The 21883-nt window shown below is 43.7% G+C and overlaps 1 protein-coding gene across 1 annotated transcript in view; it reads left to right on the top strand.

The window, feature by feature from the left end:
• Positions 1 to 194: 194 nt before the first annotated feature.
• The window catches only part of MAP6 (microtubule associated protein 6), an 82170-nt gene continuing 60481 nt past the window's right edge, over positions 195 to 21883 (top strand). The window contains exon 1 of the mRNA XM_019649425.1: positions 195 to 1850. Within this exon, the coding sequence (XP_019504970.1) occupies positions 913 to 1850 (938 nt within the window). The 5' untranslated portion in view covers positions 195 to 912. The remainder of the gene's footprint in view (positions 1851 to 21883) is intronic.

Genomic DNA, 21883 nt, shown 5'->3' with positions numbered 1-21883 from the left:
ACCCCCACCCCACCCCCCAATGACTGGTTCTATGTACAAAAGAGAAGCCTGAGGCCCACGGAAGGGCAGCGACCAGCTTAAGGACAGTGTCTTCCGGAGCCTGGGACTTGAACCCACCTAGGCCCCAGATTCTGTTGCCTAGGAGCAGAGGAGGGAGGAGCTGCCAGAGCCGAGGGAGGAGGGGAAAGAGAGGGCGAACTCCCAGCAGCGCGCGCCGGCGCTGACGACAGCAGGTGATTTTTTCTCTGCAGCGCTCGTTCTCTCAGCATCTTTCCTGGATTTTTTTTCCCCCTGCTGAGCGGCAGAAAAGGGTGGGGCCGCTCCCCCTGCAGCAGAGACGGCGGCGGGCGGCGGCAGCTGCAGCGTCTTTGGGAGCAGCGGCAGAGGCAGCAATGCTCATTCTCCGAGGGAGGTGATCGCCTCCGAGCCCTGCTAGGTGGCCGGCTGCGACCGGACGCCAGCAGGAAGGCGAAATAGAGCCTCGTCCACGAACCCTGCAGCCACACTGCCCTGTCTTTCTTCTGCGCTATGGCTTAAGTCCGCGGCCACCTTGCCTCGAGTCGCCTGGATCGGCCGGGGTCTGCGCGCCGCCGCAGCCCCAGTGAGAGGCGCTTCCCTGACGCCTTCGCCCGAAGATCTGGGGACGTCCTGTCTCTCACCCTTCGGTGACTGCAGCAGACTCCGTTTGCAGCCGGTAATCAAGGGACTTGACAGACTATCTCGGTGATAGCTTTGCTGGCCCAACCTTCCCGGGTGCTTTCTGAGGGAGGACGGCGAGGTAGCTCAGGCCACCAAGGGAAAAAACGGTGCGAACCGGATTGGCTGGTCGAGAGCCAGGGGATTGAAGGAAGATTAGAGACTTGCTTTAGAACCACAAAAAGAAAGGGAGGACCAGCTTTGCAGCTAAGCATCATGGCGTGGCCGTGCATCACGCGGGCCTGCTGTATCGCCCGCTTCTGGAACCAGCTGGACAAGGCGGACATCGCCGTGCCGCTGGTTTTCACCAAGTACTCGGAGGCCACCGAGCACCCGGGCGCCCCGCCACAGCCGCCACCGCCTCAGCAGCAGCAGCAGCAGCAGCAGCAGCAGCAGCAGCAGGCGCAGCCAGCACAAGCGCCCCCCTCGGCGCGGGCTGTCGCCATAGAGACGCAGCCGGCCCAAGGCGAGTTGGATGCAGTTGCCCGGGCAACAGGGCCGGCGCCCGGGCCTAGTGGCGAAAGGGAGGCGGCGGCCGCATCCGGCCGGAGTGGACTGGCCTCGGGCCCAGGCTCCGGCTCCACCTCCGGCGCGGGCCCAGCGGACTCGGTGATGCGTCAGGACTACCGCGCCTGGAAGGTGCAGCGGCCCGAGCCGAGCTGCCGGCCCCGCAGCGAGTACCAGCCTTCCGACGCGCCTTTCGAGCGCGAGACCCAGTACCAGAAGGACTTCCGCGCCTGGCCACTGCCGCGCCGCGGGGACCACCCGTGGATCCCCAAACCCGTGCAGATCCCCACATCCTCCCAAGCTTCGGTGCCTATTCTCGGGGCGCCCAAGCGCCGGCCCCAGAGCCAGGAGCGCTGGCCGGTGCAGGCCGCCCCTGAGGCTCCGGAGCAGTCGGCGGCCCCTGGCGGAGCAGGTGTCCTCGCGGCGGGAAAGGCGTCCGGGGCGGAAGAACGCGACACACGCAGGAAGGCGGGGGCCTGGATGGGGCGTCGCACGGAGGTGCCGGGGCCCGAGCACACGCCACTGCCCTCAGCCCAGGCGCAGGTCCAGGCCTCGGGCCCGGAGGGTGGCAAAGGGCGTGCAGCAGCGGACGCCCTCAACAGGCAAATCCGCGAGGAGGTGGCAAGTGCGGTGGGCAGCTCCTACAGGTGAGACGCAGGACACAGCTCATCTGACGGAGCTGGTCACACTTATCCTCTCCCGAAGACTGCCCAGAGCTATTTCTCTGCAGAGCAGGGCTATTTCTCTAGCCTCCCCCCTCACATCCCAGACCACACCCTATCCCTAGCCCCATTTCAGGCACCCTCCTGTGGCTGACTTCTTCCTGCTCTTTCCTACGTGCCCTTTCTTAATACTATCCATACCAGCCTGCCCAGGTCTTTCGCTTTATCACTTCAGCCAGCTTTTCCCCCATCAGATCCCTGTGCGCCCGACAAAGACCCTTTGCAATTTCTTCACAAGCTGTGCTTCCATTCCGCCCCACCCAACTCACCAGCTGCATTAGCCTGTCTGCTGCCCCTTGCTGGCTCAGCTGCCACCAACCAGCCTTCTAGACTTCCCGCAGGGCCCCATCCGCCCTAAAGAGTTCTTTCTGTGACCAATACTCCCTCCTCCATAGCCCAGTTCACTTGGCCTTTCATTCTTCACTCCCCCGTCTCAGTGCCTGGGAGATACCCCAGCACCACACCCTTTTCTAGATTCCCTGCAGGGTCCTTAGAGATCACCCTCCTCCTTCTAGGATCGACTTTGAAGTCAGACTCCTTACGTTTCTTACTGACTGTGACACATTAAGCAAGTTGCTTCACCTTTCTGGGCCTCAGGGTCATATCTGTCAGGTGTTACGGATAATAGATTGTTCTTGTAGAATCACTCTCTCATTTATTAATTTAATATTAAATATTTGACATATTTTTGAGCACCTACTATATGCCAGGCATTGTGCTAGACGTTGTGAGGATTCAGGAGATGATTCAAGGGAAAAATTTTGCCTGGCATATAGTAGGTGATTAGTACATCTTGGTTCCATTCCAACCTCTACATGATGCCTCACTATTTTGATTTTTACTTACTGGATATGTCCAGGCTTCCCACATTTCTCTTTATGTTCTCCAGATGTGTATCTCATTGTCTTACCACCAAGAACCCCCTCTTTAGCACATTTAAATCCCCTGTAAATGAATGCCTTCAAGCAAGGACATAACCTCTCTCTCTTTCCATCCTTCTAGAATTCTCTTGCTGCAGTCTTGGCCATTCCAAACTGCTTTCTCACCCTTCATACATCCAACATGTATTTCTGAATGCTTAGCTTTCAGTTCCGCCCTTATATTTCCAACTGAATCAATCAGCTAACAGATCACAGCTGACTTTGAATATGTAACATTGGGTTTGGGGGGGTCTCTGGAGAAGCAGATGTGCATGATGAATAATAGAGTTAAAGGTGTTCAAAATGTGGCTTATGGGGTCCTTCATCAATGCCATAGCCAGTTGCCTCCTGCCAGCCTATGGGTGTGGCCAGAAGGACTGCAGAATGGGTGTCTTTTGCCAAGACCCTATATGTAGCCTCATATCAGACTGATGTCCTTCTCCAGTGAGGAAAGAAGAACATAGATAGACATCCTCTCTTGTGAGACAAAAATCAACCCCACAGCCCAGGTTTTAACTCAGGAAAGCATTTCTCAATGAGAAGGGAGAGCTAATCAGTTGGTCCTTACTCTGTCTTCCTGAATTCCACCTCCCACTTGGCGTTTTTCTCTTGGTTTATTGTTGTGACCACACCGGTCCCCCAGGAGTACACCACTTCCTTTTAAAGCTCTGGGTTAGGCAGGGACACAGAGTCTTTTCCTTAGTTCACAGCCATTAGGAGGTAAATTTTCACAATATCTTTATTGCTACCAAGGGAAGATCAGAAAGAAAAGAAAGGAAGCAAATAAGCAAGGGGCATAAAAAACAAAGCCAATACGTAGTTTTGTGATTCTGCCATGGCTTTCTTATAATATTTACAGAGCCCTACTTCATTCTCTGAGAAACCTAAGGTTGGCCCAACATCACAGATTCCTGGCCTAACCTCTTCATCTTCTTATTCCCATTCTACCACCCTGTGGCAGGTGGAACCTTAACACCCACCAGGTAGGAGCTACCTCTCCTCACTTCCGTAGAATCAGTGTCAACCAAGAGAGATTCCACATTCTCAACTCTCCTTGGGCGATCCCCCGCAGTTTATGTTTTCAAGTTGGTGGGACTTGCTTTGTCCGTGGATGATTGGCCAGACAGTCAGGGAACAATCCACCCTTCAGATACAACTCACTCCAAATACTTCGGCTTATATCTTTATTCCATATAGCCTCTTACCCTGAAACAACACCTTAACTATACTGTAAGCATGTCATGCTTTACAGTTAGAATTACACACATACTGCAAGTGATTGGATTGAATGGGGAAAGGTTATGCTCTCATAGCTGGTGAGAATGATGATTATTTTGTGGCTATCAGAATTCCACCAACCTGTCAAAAAAAAATCTCTGAGCACCTCAAAAATATTTTTTTTCTAACTTAGGTCTTTTGTAAGATTTAATTATGCATATGATTTTGGGTAGCAGTTTCATTTTGCTGTATAATCAGAAGGGTTTTGAAACATTAAAACAACGAGTGTTGCTAAGAGACAGTCAATTTCTTTAATGGACAATTTAAGTGCATGACAAATTTGATGTGAAATTTGACATTATGTTTTGTTCCAGAAGGAAAATTAACCAATAATAGGGACGTACACTTTGGGTGAAAGTAGATATGAAGAAATAAGATAATCAATTAATTAAGTATACTATAAAGAGAAAAATGCCTAGAAATTTTGGGCTTATCTGGAATATTGATTTTCCTTCCCCATTGTCTTACATTCTTTTCCTTGTTATGATTCTGAATATCTCCTGAATTTAAGTATGCTCTGTATCTGCTGTAAATGAGCCTTACATTGCCTTAGAAACCAAATTTGGCTCCATTTCAGTGATAATTTGATTTATAGACCCTTTTCTTTTGCCACTCTACATAAATCATAGTGGTTTACACCATGGTGACTGGCTCATCTTATGGGCTTTACAAAGGACATCTGTCACATGACATCAATGCAAGCAGTTTGCTTAAATAAAGGACACATAATCCATCCGCTTAATATATTGGTATATAATATAAAATATATATGCAGCATCCAGAGTCATATACATACTAATTGGTTTTCCCCACAATATACAGCCGGTAGATAATTTCAAATGTCCTTTGACGCTACAGTTTTGAGAAACCTTCCCTATTTAATAATTCATCTAATTCATGACCTATCCACACTAGCCTGGGATTTTTGCATTCAAGTGGTATCTAAGGTATCTTTAGAATTATTCACAATCATGAAGTTGATTAATTTTTAATACATTCGTATTACATAGATGATATAACATTGAGAAACATGTCTTTGTTATCATTTGCAACGTTAAGGATGGATTTCACTGGGCAGCCATTTATGACTTTAGACCTAGCATTCTCAATTAGAAAATAGATGAGTCATAAGGAGGGGATTAAAATTCCCCTCTCGGTCAACCCTATTGCCCTCGCATTCGTTAATAGGGATAGATGGGGTAGCAGGTGCTCCCCATAGAAATGCTAATGAACCCTTTTCCTGGAAGAAATCAGCCGAGGCACCAGGAGGTAGAATTAATAAACCAGAGGCAAATACTTTAAAAGTGAGAGGAGTCACAGGGAAATCAGAAAGAAAGGGAGCCTTTAATATCTGCCCCACAGCCTTCCATGAAGGTTAGAGAAAGGGCCATCTGATTCGGCTCATGCTGCGCAGAGCTGTGCTATGCCTATCGCGCACCTGCCCGTTTCCCTGATTTCTTTCTGGCTGAGTCCCAGCAACACTTCAAGACCACTCTTCAATGATGCCTTCCATTGTTCTGCCATTCAGAACTAATTTTTCTTTTATTTCCCTTTTGTATTCTGTACACTTCTCATTGTCTGCTCAATTGTAAGCCACTTTTGTCTGTATCTGCCTCCCGCACCTGAACAAGAACACTTGAAGAGAAGGGCTATATTTTGTTCATCTCTATACCTCTCAGCGAAACACTGTGCCCAGGTGCCACATAGGTGTGTTGAATCCAGTGGACTTTTTAGAGTTTGGTGAAAAATTTTATTCACCTATATACTGATTCATTTCATTCAGTTTCATTTAGCTGATTGATTTCAGAAAATGACCACCAAGCCCCTGCTTTGTATCTGGATGCTAGGGATACCAAATGAATACGTTATAACCCTTATGTAAAGAAATTGTGTCTTCTTTAATCAAAATAAAGGCTAATCCCTACTAGGTTAGCACTAGAAGTAAGTTCAAATGGGGAAGGGCAGCAAACATTACAGACCTGACTTTAGATACTCCTTCATCCAGGACACTGGTGCTCAACCTTGGCTGCACATTGGAATCACTGGAGAACTTTTAGAATGCTGATGCACAGGTACCTTGTCTGGAAATTCTGATTTAATTGGTCTGGGGTGTGGCCTGGGCATCCGAATTTTTAAAAACTGTCCCAGATGATTCTCACGTGCAATTCAGGTTGTGACTTCCTTCCCTAAGGCAAAGGTTTTCCAGTTTTAGTACACAGAACGGTCATCTGGAGAGCTTTCTAAAATTCAGGTTCCTGGGCCTCATCCTCATACATGCTGATTCAGGAGGTTTAAAATGGAGTCTAAGAATTTACATTTTTTAAAAGCTCTCTAGGTAATTTTGATGCAGGTGACCTTCATTCAGGCTTCACTTGGGAAAACATTGCTTGGTGAGATTTGCTATTTTTAAGGTATTGAGTTTTCCCATATATAACACAAACATGGTATTTCTTGCCATTTACTTAAGTTTTTTATGTCTTTCACTTACATTTTGTAATTTTCTCCCAATAAGTCAGACACACGCACACTAGCTTTTAAGTTTTGTTTTTCTATATTTAAGACTTTAATAATCTAACTGGATTTTAACTTTATGTGTGGAATGAGGTACGGACCTAATTTTCTTTTTTCCTGCATAGAAAGTCATTTATCCCAACAACTTTTTTTTTTCAATATTTTTATTGGGGAATTGGGGGAATGGGAACAGCGCTGGGGAATTGGGGGAAGGGGAACAGACAAGTTGCTGTCGTTGTGTTCTTCAGTCTAGTTGTGGAGGACGTTGCTTCACTGGCACGAGTTGGCATCATCATTGCGCTCTTCCCGGGTGAGGCAGATCAGTCACCGGCTTCTGGACAGCCGCTAACTGAAGCTGCTGGCTGCTCACGCAGGCTGCTGGCTATATACGGTAGCCCATGGCAACCCACTGCCACAGGGGCTGCAGCCTACGCCGTCGCCGGCAACTCATGGCAGCCCAGCTCCAGGTTGAGCTGTTGTTCAGCATCTTAGCTGTAGAGGGCAGTGCCACTGGCCCTCATATGTGGGATCCGAACCGGGGCCCTCTGGCGTCCCAAGCCAGCTCTTAACCATCGCGCCACTCGGCCGGCCCCCAACAACCTTTTTAAGTGTTCAACTTTTCCTCACTAATATCTCCTCTATCACATAAGGGTCACACATGCTTGGATATATTTCTGAGATCACTCTTCTGTTCCATTAGTCTGAGCTTAATGCCATACTATCATCTTTTCTTTTTTTTTCAAAGCTATTTTAAATTATTTTTCCTATTGTGAAGAATATATTTTATTACATTTTCTAATTTGTTATTGCTTATATGCATTAATTTTTATGTTAATCTTGTATTCAGCAACCTTACCACACTCTAATTAGTTTTGTCTATAGACTCTCTTGGATTGTCTGTGAAGATAATGTATGCTTTTAGCAAATACCAACTTATTGTCTTCCTTTCCAATATTTATATATCTTAGTGTGTATGTGTGTTTTGCTACATTGGTAGGAACATCGGTATAGTTTTGATAGTAGGTGATAACAGGCAGCTTTGTCTTGGGATAGGGGAATGCTTCTAAAGTTTCATCATTACATATGAGATTTGCTCTGCTTTTTTTTGTTTTGTTTTTAAGCTGAGCCATCTTACCACCTGTTGGCAGCTCAGTGGCAGCTCAGCTGGGCCGGGAATCAAACCGCTGTTGCTCAGAGCTCAAACGCTTGAGAGAGCTCTTAACCAACTGAGCCACTCGGCCGGCCCTTGCTCTGAGTTTTTATGAGATATCTTCAGATTAAGAAAATTCTCTTTATCCTGATTTGCTAGGCGTTTCTAAAAATATGGATAGGTATTGAATTTTATTGAATGCTTTTTCTGCATCTACTGAGATGGTTATATGGTTCTTGTTTTTTAATCTGTTAATAAATTATTTTGGTATTGAGTCATCTTTGCATTCCTGGGATAAACCTTGCTTAGATAAAAATATATTTTATGATGCTAAATTTGGTTTGCTGTTTTTTATTTAAAGTGTTTGCATACCTATTCATAAGTAAAATTAGTTTACAGCCTTTTCCTTTAATATATTGGTTTTGTGCAATATTGAGATCAAGGTTATGTCTATAAAATTAGATAAGTAGATTTCCCTCCTTTTCAGTTGTTTAGAACAATTTCTACAAGAGCTACTCCTTAAATACCTGATAAGATTCTTCAGTAAAGCTTTTTGTATCTTTTTCCTGGATAGTTACATTTTTTTACTACCAATTTGCTGTCTTTACTAGTGATTAATTTATTCAGCATTTCTATTTCTCCTTGAACCAATTTTAGTAATTGATATTTTTCTGGATAGTTTACACTTTTTCTAATTTTAAATTTATTAACATAAAATCGACCATAGCATTATCTTGTGGATTTAAACATAAGCTCTACTTATCTGTAGTTATGTCCTCTTTTCATATCTAATATTAATTTGTGCCTTCTCTCTGTTTTTTTATGTTTAGTCTTACTGAGGTTTGTTTAGTTTTTTAGTCTTTTCAAACTATCACACTTTGGTTTTGTTGATCATTTTTTTTTCCAGTAAAGTTTCCTCTGATTTTTACTATTCATTTTCTTTTTATGCTCTGAGAGGTAGGCATAGGCCAGGTTAGGAACAGTCTTATATCCCAAAGGAGTGTATCCTATATCCCTTTGGATTTAGTCTTATATCCCTTTGGATTTTCCTCTAAAGAAAAGAGTCACTAAAGGACTCTTAAGACAGCTCCCACTGGCTGATGACATGAGGAGGTTAGAGAAAGGAAAGTCAATAAGGGAGCTATTGAAGTAATCCAGAGAGAATGATAAAACTTGAACTGTGGGTGTGGGATTGGATATATATAACATAGTATAGCTACAAAACAACAGCTCATAATAACAAGGACGAGGGGGCCGGCCGAGTGGCTCAGTTGGTTAAGAGCTCGCTCAAAAGTGCAAGCTCTGAGCAACAGGGTCACCGGTTCAATTCCCGGCCTGAGCTGAGCTGCCCCTCAGCTGCCAACAGGTGGCAGGATGGCTCAGCTATAAAAAAACAAAAGATTATTAGAGATGCAAGGAAGAGGATATAATCCAGGATGACTCTTGTTTCTGGTTTGGATAACTGGTAGCGGCGCTAATAATAATCAGAACAGACTTTATTTAGACTTCTATAATGAAATAGAGGAGAAAAAATAGTCAGGAGTGGAAGTTGAGCTTGTTTTTTAGTATCTAGAATTTGAGCCATTTATAGGATATCTGACAAGAAGTGTTTATGGGCCATTGACTAAATGGATCTGAAGCACAGGAGAGAAATCTGAGCTGTAAATATCTATTTGAAACACCCTGTGGATATTATTAAAGCCATGGGAGAAGGTGAAATCATCCCTAGAGAGGGAGTAGGGAAAATTAACCATCAGAGAATGGAGCCCTGAGGGATCCAAATATTTGGGGGTACTGACAGCTGAAGAAATAGCCATGAAAAAGACAAAGGAGTGAACATAGGAGAGGGAAGAAAACTATGAGAGAGACTTACCATGGGAACAACATTGAATACTTCAGTAATGCCCTGTGCACATTTTGAAATTTTTACTGAGGAATTATTGTGTGCAAAGCATTTGGCTAGAATAGATCATTAGTTGGCCTTCTGCAGTTAGCTCTCAGAGATCTAATGCTGACTGAGATGAACCCACAAAGAAGAGAGGAGATAAAATACACACAATTCTTGGTTGCTGCTCTGGGAAAAGTTGGCATCTAATGCATACGGGTATATGAACTTTTAAAAAAAAGTCAAGCCAGTAATAGTTCTAAGTCTACAATCACTAAGAATCACTCAATGTCCCAGCCACAAAACTAAAATAATCCAACAAATGTCCATTAGGATTGAAGAGCCATCTCCGTAATCAATGCAGCTTTGCCTTTACAAATTATTTCAGCTATGTAAATGTAGACAGGTGAACTTCTAATCTCTACTAAATGAAGGAAACTGCAAGATGGGCCTCAACCAGCGAACTAAAAATCCTCTTGATATTCATTAAAGATGCTAGTTTTCGCCATTAGAAATAATAATAGTAACTAATTCAGTATCTACTATATGCCTGGCCAGCTGCTGGAAACTTTAGATGCATTTTTTCCTGCCATCTCTACAGTAGCCCTTCAGAAAGGATACTATTACTTCCCTGTCCAGCACTTCCTCCATATTATATTAACATGTATTGTCTCGACTCAGTTTCATTCTAGTAAACATTGATTAGTGTCTACTGTATATCAAGCTAATTCCTAGGATGACATATTAGTCCTTTCTCTTGAAAGGCTTATGTTTATTAGGTAGAGACAGTGTGATAAAAGTGATAGGTGCCCTAATAAAAAGTTTGTGCAAGGGGTATGGTGGGGTACAGAGAGGGATTAAGTCTACTTGATTTGAGGGTTATTAGGGAAAGGGCTCAGTAGAGAAGGGACTAGTAGGCTGAATCTTCAAAGCTGAAGGGCATTAAATGGGGAAAGGATTAGTCTGAGTCAATTGTAAGTCGTTCTGTGCAGGTAGAACTTAGCAGTCTCACTGAGTAAGGATAGAGTAGTGAGAGGTAGATGGGCTAGGTAGACTGGGGCCAGCTTCTTTATCCCATAAGCAAAGGGAAAAAGCAGGATTCAGTTTTGGATTTCAGAAAAGACGACTGTGACAGCAGTGGGAAGGATGGATTGGAGGGGGTTAGACTGGGAGCATGGGGTCCAGGAAGGAAGAAGCTATGGTCTAGGTGAGATGGAAGGCCTCCAGCAGGGAAAGAATGTAAACAAGCACTGATACAGAATAAAATTATGAGTGGCTAATTGAAAGCAGGCAGAAAGGGAAGTCTAAGATGCTTACCAGGTTCCATGCTTTGGCTGTCTGGAGAAATAATCATTCACTGAGCTAGATAGCACAGTTTTGTTTTGTTTTAAAGATTTTATTGGGGAGTTGGGGGAGGGGAACAGCGGTGAGGAATTGGGGGGAGGGGAACAGACAAGTTGCTGTCGTTTTGTTCTTCAGTCTAGTTGTGGAGGATGTTGCTTCACTGGCCCAAGCTGGCACCATCATTGCGCTCTTCCCGGGTGAGGCAGATCAGTCGCCGGCTTCTGGACGGCGGCTCACAGCGGCTGCTGGCCGCTCATGCTGGCTGCTGGCTACACACGGTAGCTTATGGTAGCCCGCTGCAGCAGGGGACTGCAGCCTACGCCTTCACTGGCGACCCACAGCAGCCCAGCTCCAGGTTGAGCTGTTGTTCAGCATTATAGCTGTGGAGGGCAGTGTCACTGGCCCTCATATGTGGGATCCGAACCGGAGCCCTCTGGCATCCCAAGCCAGTTCTTAACCAACGAGCCACTCGACCGGCCCTAGATAGCACAGTTTTTCACAAGTTGAATTTGAGGTGTCTTTGGAAGGTCTACACGGAGATGTTCAGTAGAAAGTGAAACCAGAAACCTACCCTGCTGGTAAGGTTGTAACAGTGGGAAATCACTTTGTAAAACTTTTTAGCCTTATACACTCAAGTTAGACATATGTTTTGCCCTATGACCCAGCAACTGCACCCTTGAGTGTATATATATATATATATATATATATATATATATATATATATATCAGAAATGAGTGCAGAAGACTTGTACAAGAATGTGTATAGCAGCTCTATTAATAATAGCTAAAAAAGTAAAAACAGCCCAAATGTCCATCAACAGTAGGACAGAGAAATTACATATTCATGCAGTGGAATATCAGATAGCAGAATCGTGCTCCCCTCCCCGGTCCACATCCTAATTCCTGAATCCTGTGAATATGTTATATTACAAAGCAAAGGGAACTTGGCATATGTCATTAAGTTAGGGATATTGAGGTGGGGTGAGTATCCTGGTTAATCCAGATGGCCCCACAGTGATCACAGAGATCCTTATAAGTGAAAGGCTTAATGTCACAGTGATGCAGTGTGATAAACACTTGGCCAGACATTGTTGGTTTTGAAGACAAAATGGGGACACAGCCAAGGAATGCAGGCAGCCTCTAAGAAGCTGGAAAAGGCAAGGAAATGGATTCTCCCCTAGAGCCTCTGGAAGGAACACTTTGCTTCTGCTGACACCCTGATTTTAGCCGGGGAGACCCATTTCAGACTTGTTAAGTACAGAATTATAAGATAACGCATTTGTGTTGTTTGAAGCCATTCAGCTTGCAATAATTTGTTACAGCAGCAATAGGAAACTAATTTCTAGGATTTCTCAGTCTCGGCCCTGTTGACGTTTTGGACCAGATAATTCCTTGTTGTGAGGAGCTGACCTGGGCATTGTGCGATGTTTGGCAGGACCCCTGACTTCTATCAACTCCATGCCAGTAGCATTCCCCACCACACCCACCTCGAGGTGTGACAATCAAAAATATTTCGGGATATTGCCAAAAGCCATCCCCTGGTGGGTAGGAGAGCAAAATTGCCCCAGATTGAGAACCAGTGTTATATAACAATAAAAAAGAAAATTACTGCAGTATGAATAAGTGGATAGATCTCCATGATGATGAGTGAAAGAAACTGGATACAAGCATGCTTACTGAATGATTTCATTTATATGAATTTCAAAAACAGGCAAAAATAATTGATGGTGATGGAAATCAGAATAGTGGTGATCTCTGGCGATGGGAAGGGTAATTGGCAGAGAAGGAGCATGAGGGAACATTCTGAGCTGTTGGAAATATTGTCTATCTTGACCTGGGTGGTGGTTATGTGGGTCCATACATACAAACAATTAGGATTTATGAACTTTATTATATGTATGTTATATACCTCAACAAAAAATTTAAAAAAAAACAACTACAAATTAAGTAAATGGAGATATAGGTTTGATGCTCAGGAGATAGGGCAGAACAGAAGGATCTGGAAACTGAGCTGTCAATGAGGATCAAACCCATAGGTGTCAAGGTGGGTGAGGAGTAAAGAACGTGAGAAGAAGAGAAGAAAGCCAGAGCCCAGCAAGCACCAGCATCAGGGATGGGTGGAAGAAGAATCAGTCAAAGGTGGACCTTTGGTGTCTGGGTGCCACCCCCATCCGAGAGTGAGAGCATCGGCCCCACCATTGTCCCAACTTCCTACTTCCGCTGCTTGGGCTTGTGCATTGCCTCCAGGAAGGACCTCATGTGTGCATAACATAAGAGTACCCCTTTCTATCACACCTAGTCTAGCATAGTTCATTGTCAGTGCTTATTTGTTTTCAGACTGAATGAAGAAGGTTTTGCAGGACCAAGCCTGGTGTAACCTTTTCTGGTGGGAAAACTGATCCCGGGCCCCAAGCCACAAAACCCACCCTGAGTGCTTCCCTCAAACACTTCCTCCTCCACTCTGCTGTTCCCTGTGGTCACTGTCTATTTTGTGCAGTGACTTCAAAGAGTTGGCCCGTATTGTGGCATATCCTAGAGTGCATTTTTACAACCTTCGTAGCCCCTAAGAATTGTTTCCTATTAAACTAATGATAGGCGAAAAATAGACAATAGCAGAATGCAAAAGAGCAGAACGTTAGTGAGGACAGGGACATAATTGAGTTTCAGCCTCATTTGCTGAGTGCTTACTCTGTGCCAATTGCTTTAACATATTTTTTTTTATTTAGACTTCATAATGACCTTTTAAAGTAAACATCTCTGTCTCTTCAAAGATGAAGAACATAGTCACATGATCAGTGAGGGACTGAGGTCACACAGCCAGACAGTGGCTGAGCTGGCTGGGGAGCCTGGTTCTCCTCATCCCAGCCTGCAGCTGTGTCGTACTGGTGCAGCTCACGCAGACCCCTGCCATGTCCCCACAGTGCGACATGCCATTCCTGGGAGAGCTGCTGTGCATCCGCCCCCTTCGTGCTGTCTTTGTGGTTCCAGCTCTCCTAGGCCTAGCCCATTCTCTTCACCAACCTGTTTCTTCTGTGGGAGAGGGGTGGGTGGTCTCTCTATTCCTTGCCCTGACCTCTCCATGGTCCCACTTCCTCTCCAGGGCAAAGCTCAGGCACCTCGGCCTCCAGGCTTTCCAGGATCTGCCCTCTATGGTGCTTTCTTCATTGTTGCTACTGCTCCTCTCGCAGGCCTGCTGCTTTTTCCTGGGGGGCTCTCAGGTCTGGTTGCACATTAAAATCGTGGGGGCCCTAGCAGGTGATCTAGCCACATCACAGCCTGAGCTGGGCCTTGACAAGCCCTACACATAACTAACTACTGCTGGATTTTGCTCACAGGTTTCCCTCCTGTCCTCTTCCCATCTTCTTTCTAAATCCATCCTATCCTTCAGTGCTTGTAGTCCATTGTGAAAGAGGCTTATACTGTAAAAGTAGGGAATTAGGTTGGATTTATTTGATCCTCATGTCACAATAATAACGCATGAGGCTTAATATTATTTTTATTCCAAGTTCATTGTGGCATCTTAAGAGCACACAAAGGCTGGGGCTCTAGGCTCTGAGGATTCAGGGTGCAGAGCATACGATCCCTGCTCATGGGAGCTTGCTGTCTTGTGAAGGAGGTAACATGGACGCAAGTATGTTAAGCACCACGCAGGGCCTGCTGAGGGCTGAAATCAAGGGCCAGCACTCTCTAGGGCCACAGCAAGAGCTGGTTAACTGCTGGGAGATTCACGGAAGGGATGGTTGTATGAATCCTGGGAGGTGTGTTGGGGTCCTGTGAAGGATTTGGTGACCATTAAAACAGTTTGAATCATCTCTCTGTAACTTAAAATATGTGTGACTTTGAGATAATTACACAGTAGTGGCTTCACAGAGTCATGATGTAGACGGAGGGAGGAAATGCTTTTTACCCAGAACATTCCCATCACAGTAAGTGCTGACTACCTTTATTATTATCATTGTGAGAACAGAATAGAGTAGGTTACCAATGAAAGTCTTTCATTTAGACATTCAGTAAACATCTATCACATCTGTATCAGGCACTATGTTAGGACCTGGGGATACAGAAATGGATTACACATGGTACCTGCCCTAAAAGAGCTCATGGTCTAGTGAGAGAAATATATTAAGAAAATTATAGTAATGGTAGGAAGTACAATAATAGAAAGATGCACAAGGTATTGAGGGGATGTAGAGAAAAGGGGGAGGGTTCTGACTCAATCTAAATCAGGGACCATTCCTAAAGGAGGTATACCTGTGCAGTGGGTTAAAAGCATGGACGTAGTTCCATTAGGAAGGTAAAAGATTAGGAACTCGACAGCCCTTCCTAGAGGTCTTTAACAATAAGATAGGAACAAAGAAGGCAATACGAGTACAATATTTTCTAGTCACTCCAGCTTCTCTCAGATGTCGAGCTTTGGAGCTTTCCGTTCAAATCCTGCTCACCACCTATTAACTATATGACTTCAGGCAAGTTTACTTAATCTCTCTTCTCTGATTTTGTTTCCTCCTTGGTGAAGTAGAACCAATAATTCCTGCCTTCCAAATTTGTTGAAAGACTTAACATTCCATGAAGTCTGTGACTCTCTTACCTGTCTTATTTACTGTTGCACCCCACAGCACCAAGCTTAGTACATGTGCAAGTCCATGGTATTTAAGAGATGCTCAATAGATATTAATTGAATAAATGAATGAATGATGTATGTACAGCACTTGGCATAGTGCCTAGCCCATAGTAAGCCACCATGCTCATTATCATTATCCCAGTGGGTCTGAGTACCACTTGGCTAGTATCAAGAGGTAATTTGCCCTTCCATGTGTTCACATTGTGAATTTCAGGGAAGAGAACCATGAAATGCTCAGATGAAAGATTGTCTATGAGTATTTTTTAGTTTGACTTGGAGGATCAAGGAAGACTTCAGAAAGGAGGGTAGCAGCTGAGCTGGACCTTGAAGGATCAGTCTGATTATAGTAGGAAGAACGATCAGGTGGGCAAGGAGGTGTGGCACATTCCAGGCAGAAGGGACAACCGGAGCACGGAGAGCTAGATATGCTTTGGGGGGAAACACAGATACTCAGAGATGACAAGTGTTCTGAGTATGAGGAGTGACATGCCAGGAGACGAGTCTGGAAAGGTCTAGACCAGTAATCAACAAACCTTCTATAAAGGGATAGATAATAAACACTCGTATTTTCGGCTTTGCTGGCCCTTGTATAACAGGAGAGAACAAATTTCCCACAAGTCTTATTGAGGAAATTAAAAATATAATGATTGAATACAAATCTTTTGTAATATGAGTCTACTAATGAGAAGAATGGATTTTTTAGGGGAATAACATTTGCTGAAATAGGATTCAAAGTTAGCATTGTCTTCCATTATATTGACTGCAAATGTGTATCTACAAAATCCATTCTCAGCTCATGGATGAACAAAAGCAGGTAGAGGGCCAGATTTGGCTCATGCATCATAGTGTGCCAATCTCTGATCTATACCATTGAGGACAGAATACTGTACTACCAAGTTTCAGACTCTGATTTTAGCAAATAACATCCTGAACAGAGTGCCTGAGAATACTTGGTTTGACCATGCCTTATGAAGTACATCATTTATTCTTCCCAAGTGACATAGTCATTCTCTTGTTTCCTTACAACTGAAAGCAACAGGGCACTGATATATGTGTGAGAGTTTCTTTTGTCTTCATATATAATGAGTAACCAACCCATCTCTCATAGCAACCAAGGATACAAGGTACAGGAGTCGTCATTATAAAATAGTATTAGTCTCTGGCTGCTATGATTATTTTGTGTAGAGCTTCCCTGGGAGCTGGAACAAGGCATTTAAAAAAAAATAGACAAGCAATAAGTGGTATTAAAAGGTGCCTGGGGACGTAATCTACTTGCCTAAGATTCAGGACCCAAGAAAAGCACAGAAGAGAGAGCTCTACCATGGGAAGATTGTTATGACTCCTCAAAGAATCCCTGATCCAGCATTTCTCCAGAGTCTGCCAAAGACTGGCTGTGAACTGAAGGGAGGCTTGATTAGTCAAGCTGCTAAGAATCTACTCCAACACCACCATTCTTTGGGGAGCCTTTTAGCACCTCATAATAGTCCTAATCCAAACTACATTTGGGAGAAGGTGATACTTTATAAGTGCTTCTTTAATCTCCATCTTGATAGAGGAATTTTGGTAGAGAATATTACTTTGTGAATGAACAATTTCAATTTAGTTCAATTCCTATTCAATTCGTTTATTTAATTCAATTTGTATTTGTTGAGAACTTCCTATGAATAAGATACTGAGCGAGGCCTGGGGATGACTATGAAGCCCACAGTTTGGGGCATCCTGATTTACTGTGTCCTCTTCTACTTCACCACTAGGGAGAAATATTATGGTGAAGATGATGGTGGTGATGATGATGATGATGATGGATGATGGAGGGAAAGGAGGTAGAGGCAGGAGGAGATGGTGCAGTAGCAGAAGCATGAATATTTTTTAAAAGGTCTTTAGGGTTGGATGTGATAGAAGAGAGAAGAGTTCTGGAGAAAATGAGAAACATAAGGGAAATTAGTAATTATAGCTACTGATCTGGTAGCCATGGTGCAGTGGATCAACCAAACGTCTTGGCATCAGATACACCTCAGCTCAAATCCTCAGCCTTTCCATTTACTATTTATGTAACCTTGGTGAAGTTATTTTGAGCCTCTGAGCCTCAATTCCCTCCTCCAGAAAACGGAGCAGTATTAACATGTAGTAGGTTACATGGATGTGAACATGCTTCGTAACCGTTAGGTCTTTGCAGTTGTAATTATAAATATTATTAATACTCATAAATGAGCATGGAATTCAAATGCACACCAGTTTAGACGCCAGGAGAACAGTCACTCAGAGAACGGCCTCTGAACTAAGTTCTTGGATTACAGCTATGAACAAGACAGACACAGTTTATCATGCAGTGAGCAGCATAATGGTACAGTGTTAAGCATGCGTTCTAATAACTAATTATTGGGTGGTCGGAAAAGTCATGACGCATTTTTTTGCAAAAACAAACATAGAAAAAATACGTCATGACTTTTCCGACAACCCGATATTAAATACAACTGTGATGAATTTTAGGCAGGGAAAGTACAAGGTGCTAAGAGAGCATTTCATGGGAGCTGACAGGCCTAACCAAGACCAGGAGTTGGGCTGTCACCTGTGAAAGTGGCCTTTGAGCTGAGCCCTGAAGGATGAAGATGAGCCTTGAGGCCTGCTCCACCTCCTTCCTGTGTGACCCCGGGCAAGCCTGTGCTTCTCCCTTTGCTTTCTTTTCCTCGCCTAGCCTTTCACTAGGGCATTGGCCCAGTCCCCTCTCACTCAACCACACCCCAAGATCCCCTAAAAACCCCAATGCGCGGTGCCAAAACACTGGTGTCATGCGCCTTGCAGCAGAGGACACAGGGTAGATGAGGGATCACAACTGTGACCCGAAAATCCGGTGACATTGAAGAGGGAGCTTGTGGCCAAGGATTCTGTTTCATCCATTTGATACTCCTCTCATTCCCTTCTAAATATCAGATGGTACCTTGTCCAAGGAATCTTCAAAGCGTTTTCTGTTTTCTTTTGGGGGGGAACTTTAAAAACTACACTACAAATAATCGTATAACACTCATATTCTCACTACTCAGAATTTTAAAAGTGAACATTTTATTATATTTATTTCCAGTCTGTTTCGTGTTAAAACATTTTTTTCTTTCATAGTAAAGTTCTCTTGGCCCACCTGGCCCAGACCCATTCTACTCCCTCCTCCACCCCACAGGAGGTTCCCACTATCACAGCCCTGGGTGCTTTCCCCTTTATCCATAAACTGTGTAAGGCATTGCTGTGTGTGTGTGTGTGTGTGTGTGTGTGTGCGCGCGCGCACATCTGTTTACTCACGTGACATCCAACCCTGTGTATCATTCTGTGACATTATTTTTGTCACTCACCATTAAATATCTTGAAGAAATACAAACACACGTACATAAACACCCACTCATGTATAGTTCTTTTAATGGCTGTCTACATGTATTCTGCCAGTATATGAATATATCACATATTATTTATCTTTATATTTAGGTTTTCCTAATTTTTATCTATCACAAATAATTCTGCAATGAATATCCTTATATGTGTCTCTCTGTGAATAGATTTACGAGTTAAAAGCGAAATTGTTGGATCTTGGGTTATACCCATTTTACTAGATATTGGAAAAATTGCTTTTTACTGGGTGGATTCATTTATACTTCAACGAACAGTGCATGAAAGTACCCTTTTTCTTATAATGTCAGAATTTAGAAATTTTGCCAGTTTCATAGTGTGAAAATGGCATATTGTTTAATTCACATTTCCCTGGTTTTCAGTGAAATTAAAGAGCCTTTATGTGTTTATTGACAATTTGCATTTCTCTTATGTGGATTGCGTATTCAAACGCTTTGCCCATTGTCCAATCAGCGTATCTTTTTTTTAAATTGATCTACATTGATTCTGATAACTAATCTTTTTTTCTGTGACTTCCCTTTTACCTTTGTTTATAGTGTCTTTTGTCACACAAAACTTTTTCATTTTAATGTATTCAGTGTCCTTACCTTTACAGTTTATGCTTTTTATTCCTAATTTAAGACATACTTTGCTATCCCAAAGTGATAGACACATTCTTTTATATTTTCTGTGGTTTTAAGGTTTATTTTTCACATTTAGCTTTGTAATACATCTGGAATTAGTTTTTGTGTATAGTGTAAGACAGGGATTCATTTTCATATTCTTCTGTGTAGAAACCCAAATCCATTTCTTTCACACTTCATTCTTTTCCCCTGACTTAAAAACTTCCCTCTGTCTTATAGCTAGTTCCTTCATTTGTGTGGACCTGTTTCTGGGCTCTCTGTTTTGTTGCATTGACTTACTTGTCTATTCTTAACAAATACCATGCTTACCTAATTATTATAGTCTTGTAATATGTTTTTATTTTCAGCAGGGTAGGTCTCCCTCTTTTTTAGAATTGGTCTTTCTTAGACATTTACCCCTTCATATTTATTTTGGACTCAGTTTTCAGCTGCCACAAGAATTACTGTTAAGATTTTGATTAGGCTTGAGTGAAAGTTATAAATTAATCAGAAAATTAACATCTGTATAACATTGAGCTTTTTGATGTATACACAAGATATACCATTCCATTTACTCTCAACTTTTCTTTCATATCTTTCAAAAAGGTCTTTTTTTTTCTTTGTTTCTTCCTAGATGTTTTCTAGATTTTGTTGCTATTGCAAATGAGATTTTTCTTTTTTCTGTCATTTTTTTCTAATTGATTGCTGGTGACATATAGAGAGAGGGTGTGCCGTGGTGCCGTGGTGTGGTCAGCAAGGTGCCAGGTAATGGAGGTCAAGAGGTAAGGGAAATGTGTTCCAAACACCCCAAACAGCATGTGCAAAGGTTTGAGGTACAGAAACCAAGCACAGCGAGCAGGGATAGTTTGAGAGGCCTGGATATAGACTTCCTGCTGGGGAATGGCAGGGATATGATCGGAAATCTGGGCACTGTTAGCACCGTGTCAAGGACCCTGTGCCAGTGGATGTGTTGGATACAGTCCTGCTCATGGAGTGCACTGGCAGGAAGTGGGGGGAGTGTTCTGCGCCCTCTATTAACCAAACTATTGAATAATTGCCAAGTCCTTTGGCTTACCTAGTTGGGCATTGGGCAGGTAAGAGCTGTATGAACCAGGCTCTGGGAGGTTGACCATCTAAGTTCTTGTTCTGCAAAGCATGGTCCATGGACCCGTAGCATCAGCCTTACCTGGGAGCTAATCAGAAATGCAGAATCTCAGGTACTGCTCTGGATATACTGAGTCAGACTGCATATTAACAAGACCCTGTGGACACTCTAAATTTAGTCTGAGAATCCCTGAGCTAGGGAAGGTTCTCTCTCAAGTGGTCCAGATCCCTGGCATTGGAGTCACAGGCAGTGCTGATTTAATAATAGTGCGGATTCCTGGGACCCACCCCAGGCTCCTGGGTCCTACCCCAGACCTTCTGAATCGGAATTTCTAAAGTTGGGCCCAGGAACCCAAAATGTCAGTGTGCTTCTGAGGTTATTCTTATGAGCATCAACAGTCCACTCTAATCCCCCAAAGACTTAGCCCAAACAATACTGTTTGAATTGGGTCAGAAAAACTGAACTCCTTAAACTGCCCTGGTAAATTATTTCTTTCCCTTAGTGTGCAAGCCATTTCGTAGGTTTGGCAGATAGTAGGTGTTAAATAAATGTAAGCCATTGTTGTTGTAGTACTTGAAATATTTGAAACATCATGAGTTCCTTGTCAAGGTCAGACCAAGCAGGATCTAGGGACAGACATGTGTGTGTGTGCCTGTGCACATACACACAGCATGTTGGGGAAAGGATGAACAGAAGGATACAGGATGCTGGATAACTCAGATATCCCCTCAGCCTGATCCTCGCCCAGAGCCGACGGCCATCTGCTCTGAGCAGCCGCCTGTCTGGGAGTTGAAGGTATCCATGGGAACCACTATGGAGGTTGCCAAGAGGACTCCATGGCCACCAGCCAGAAGGGAGAATGGAAATCAAGTGGAACCAAAAGCGACAGACTGGTGTGTGTTCAATGGAATGGGAGGCAGTCAGCTGCGAGGGCAAGGGTGGGAATGAGCACAGCCAATCTAGCGTCTGGGCACCCAGAGTAAACCTCCCGACAACACTGACTGGCACAGCTGCACCCAGGAGGGTCATTTGAGGCAATTTGGACAGTAGTATTTCACTCTCTCTTTCTTCTTCCCTGACTCCCTCCTTCTTCCTCCCTGCCTTCTTTCTTCTCTCCCTCTCTCCTTTAATAGGAAATTTAGTTTTTTT

Source organism: Hipposideros armiger, unplaced genomic scaffold, assembly GCF_001890085.2.
Source record: "Hipposideros armiger isolate ML-2016 unplaced genomic scaffold, ASM189008v1 scaffold_132, whole genome shotgun sequence".
Taxonomy (NCBI): Eukaryota; Metazoa; Chordata; class Mammalia; order Chiroptera; family Hipposideridae; genus Hipposideros; species Hipposideros armiger.
Note: the sequence above shows the minus strand (reverse complement) of the source record. Positions and strands in the feature narration are given on the sequence as shown.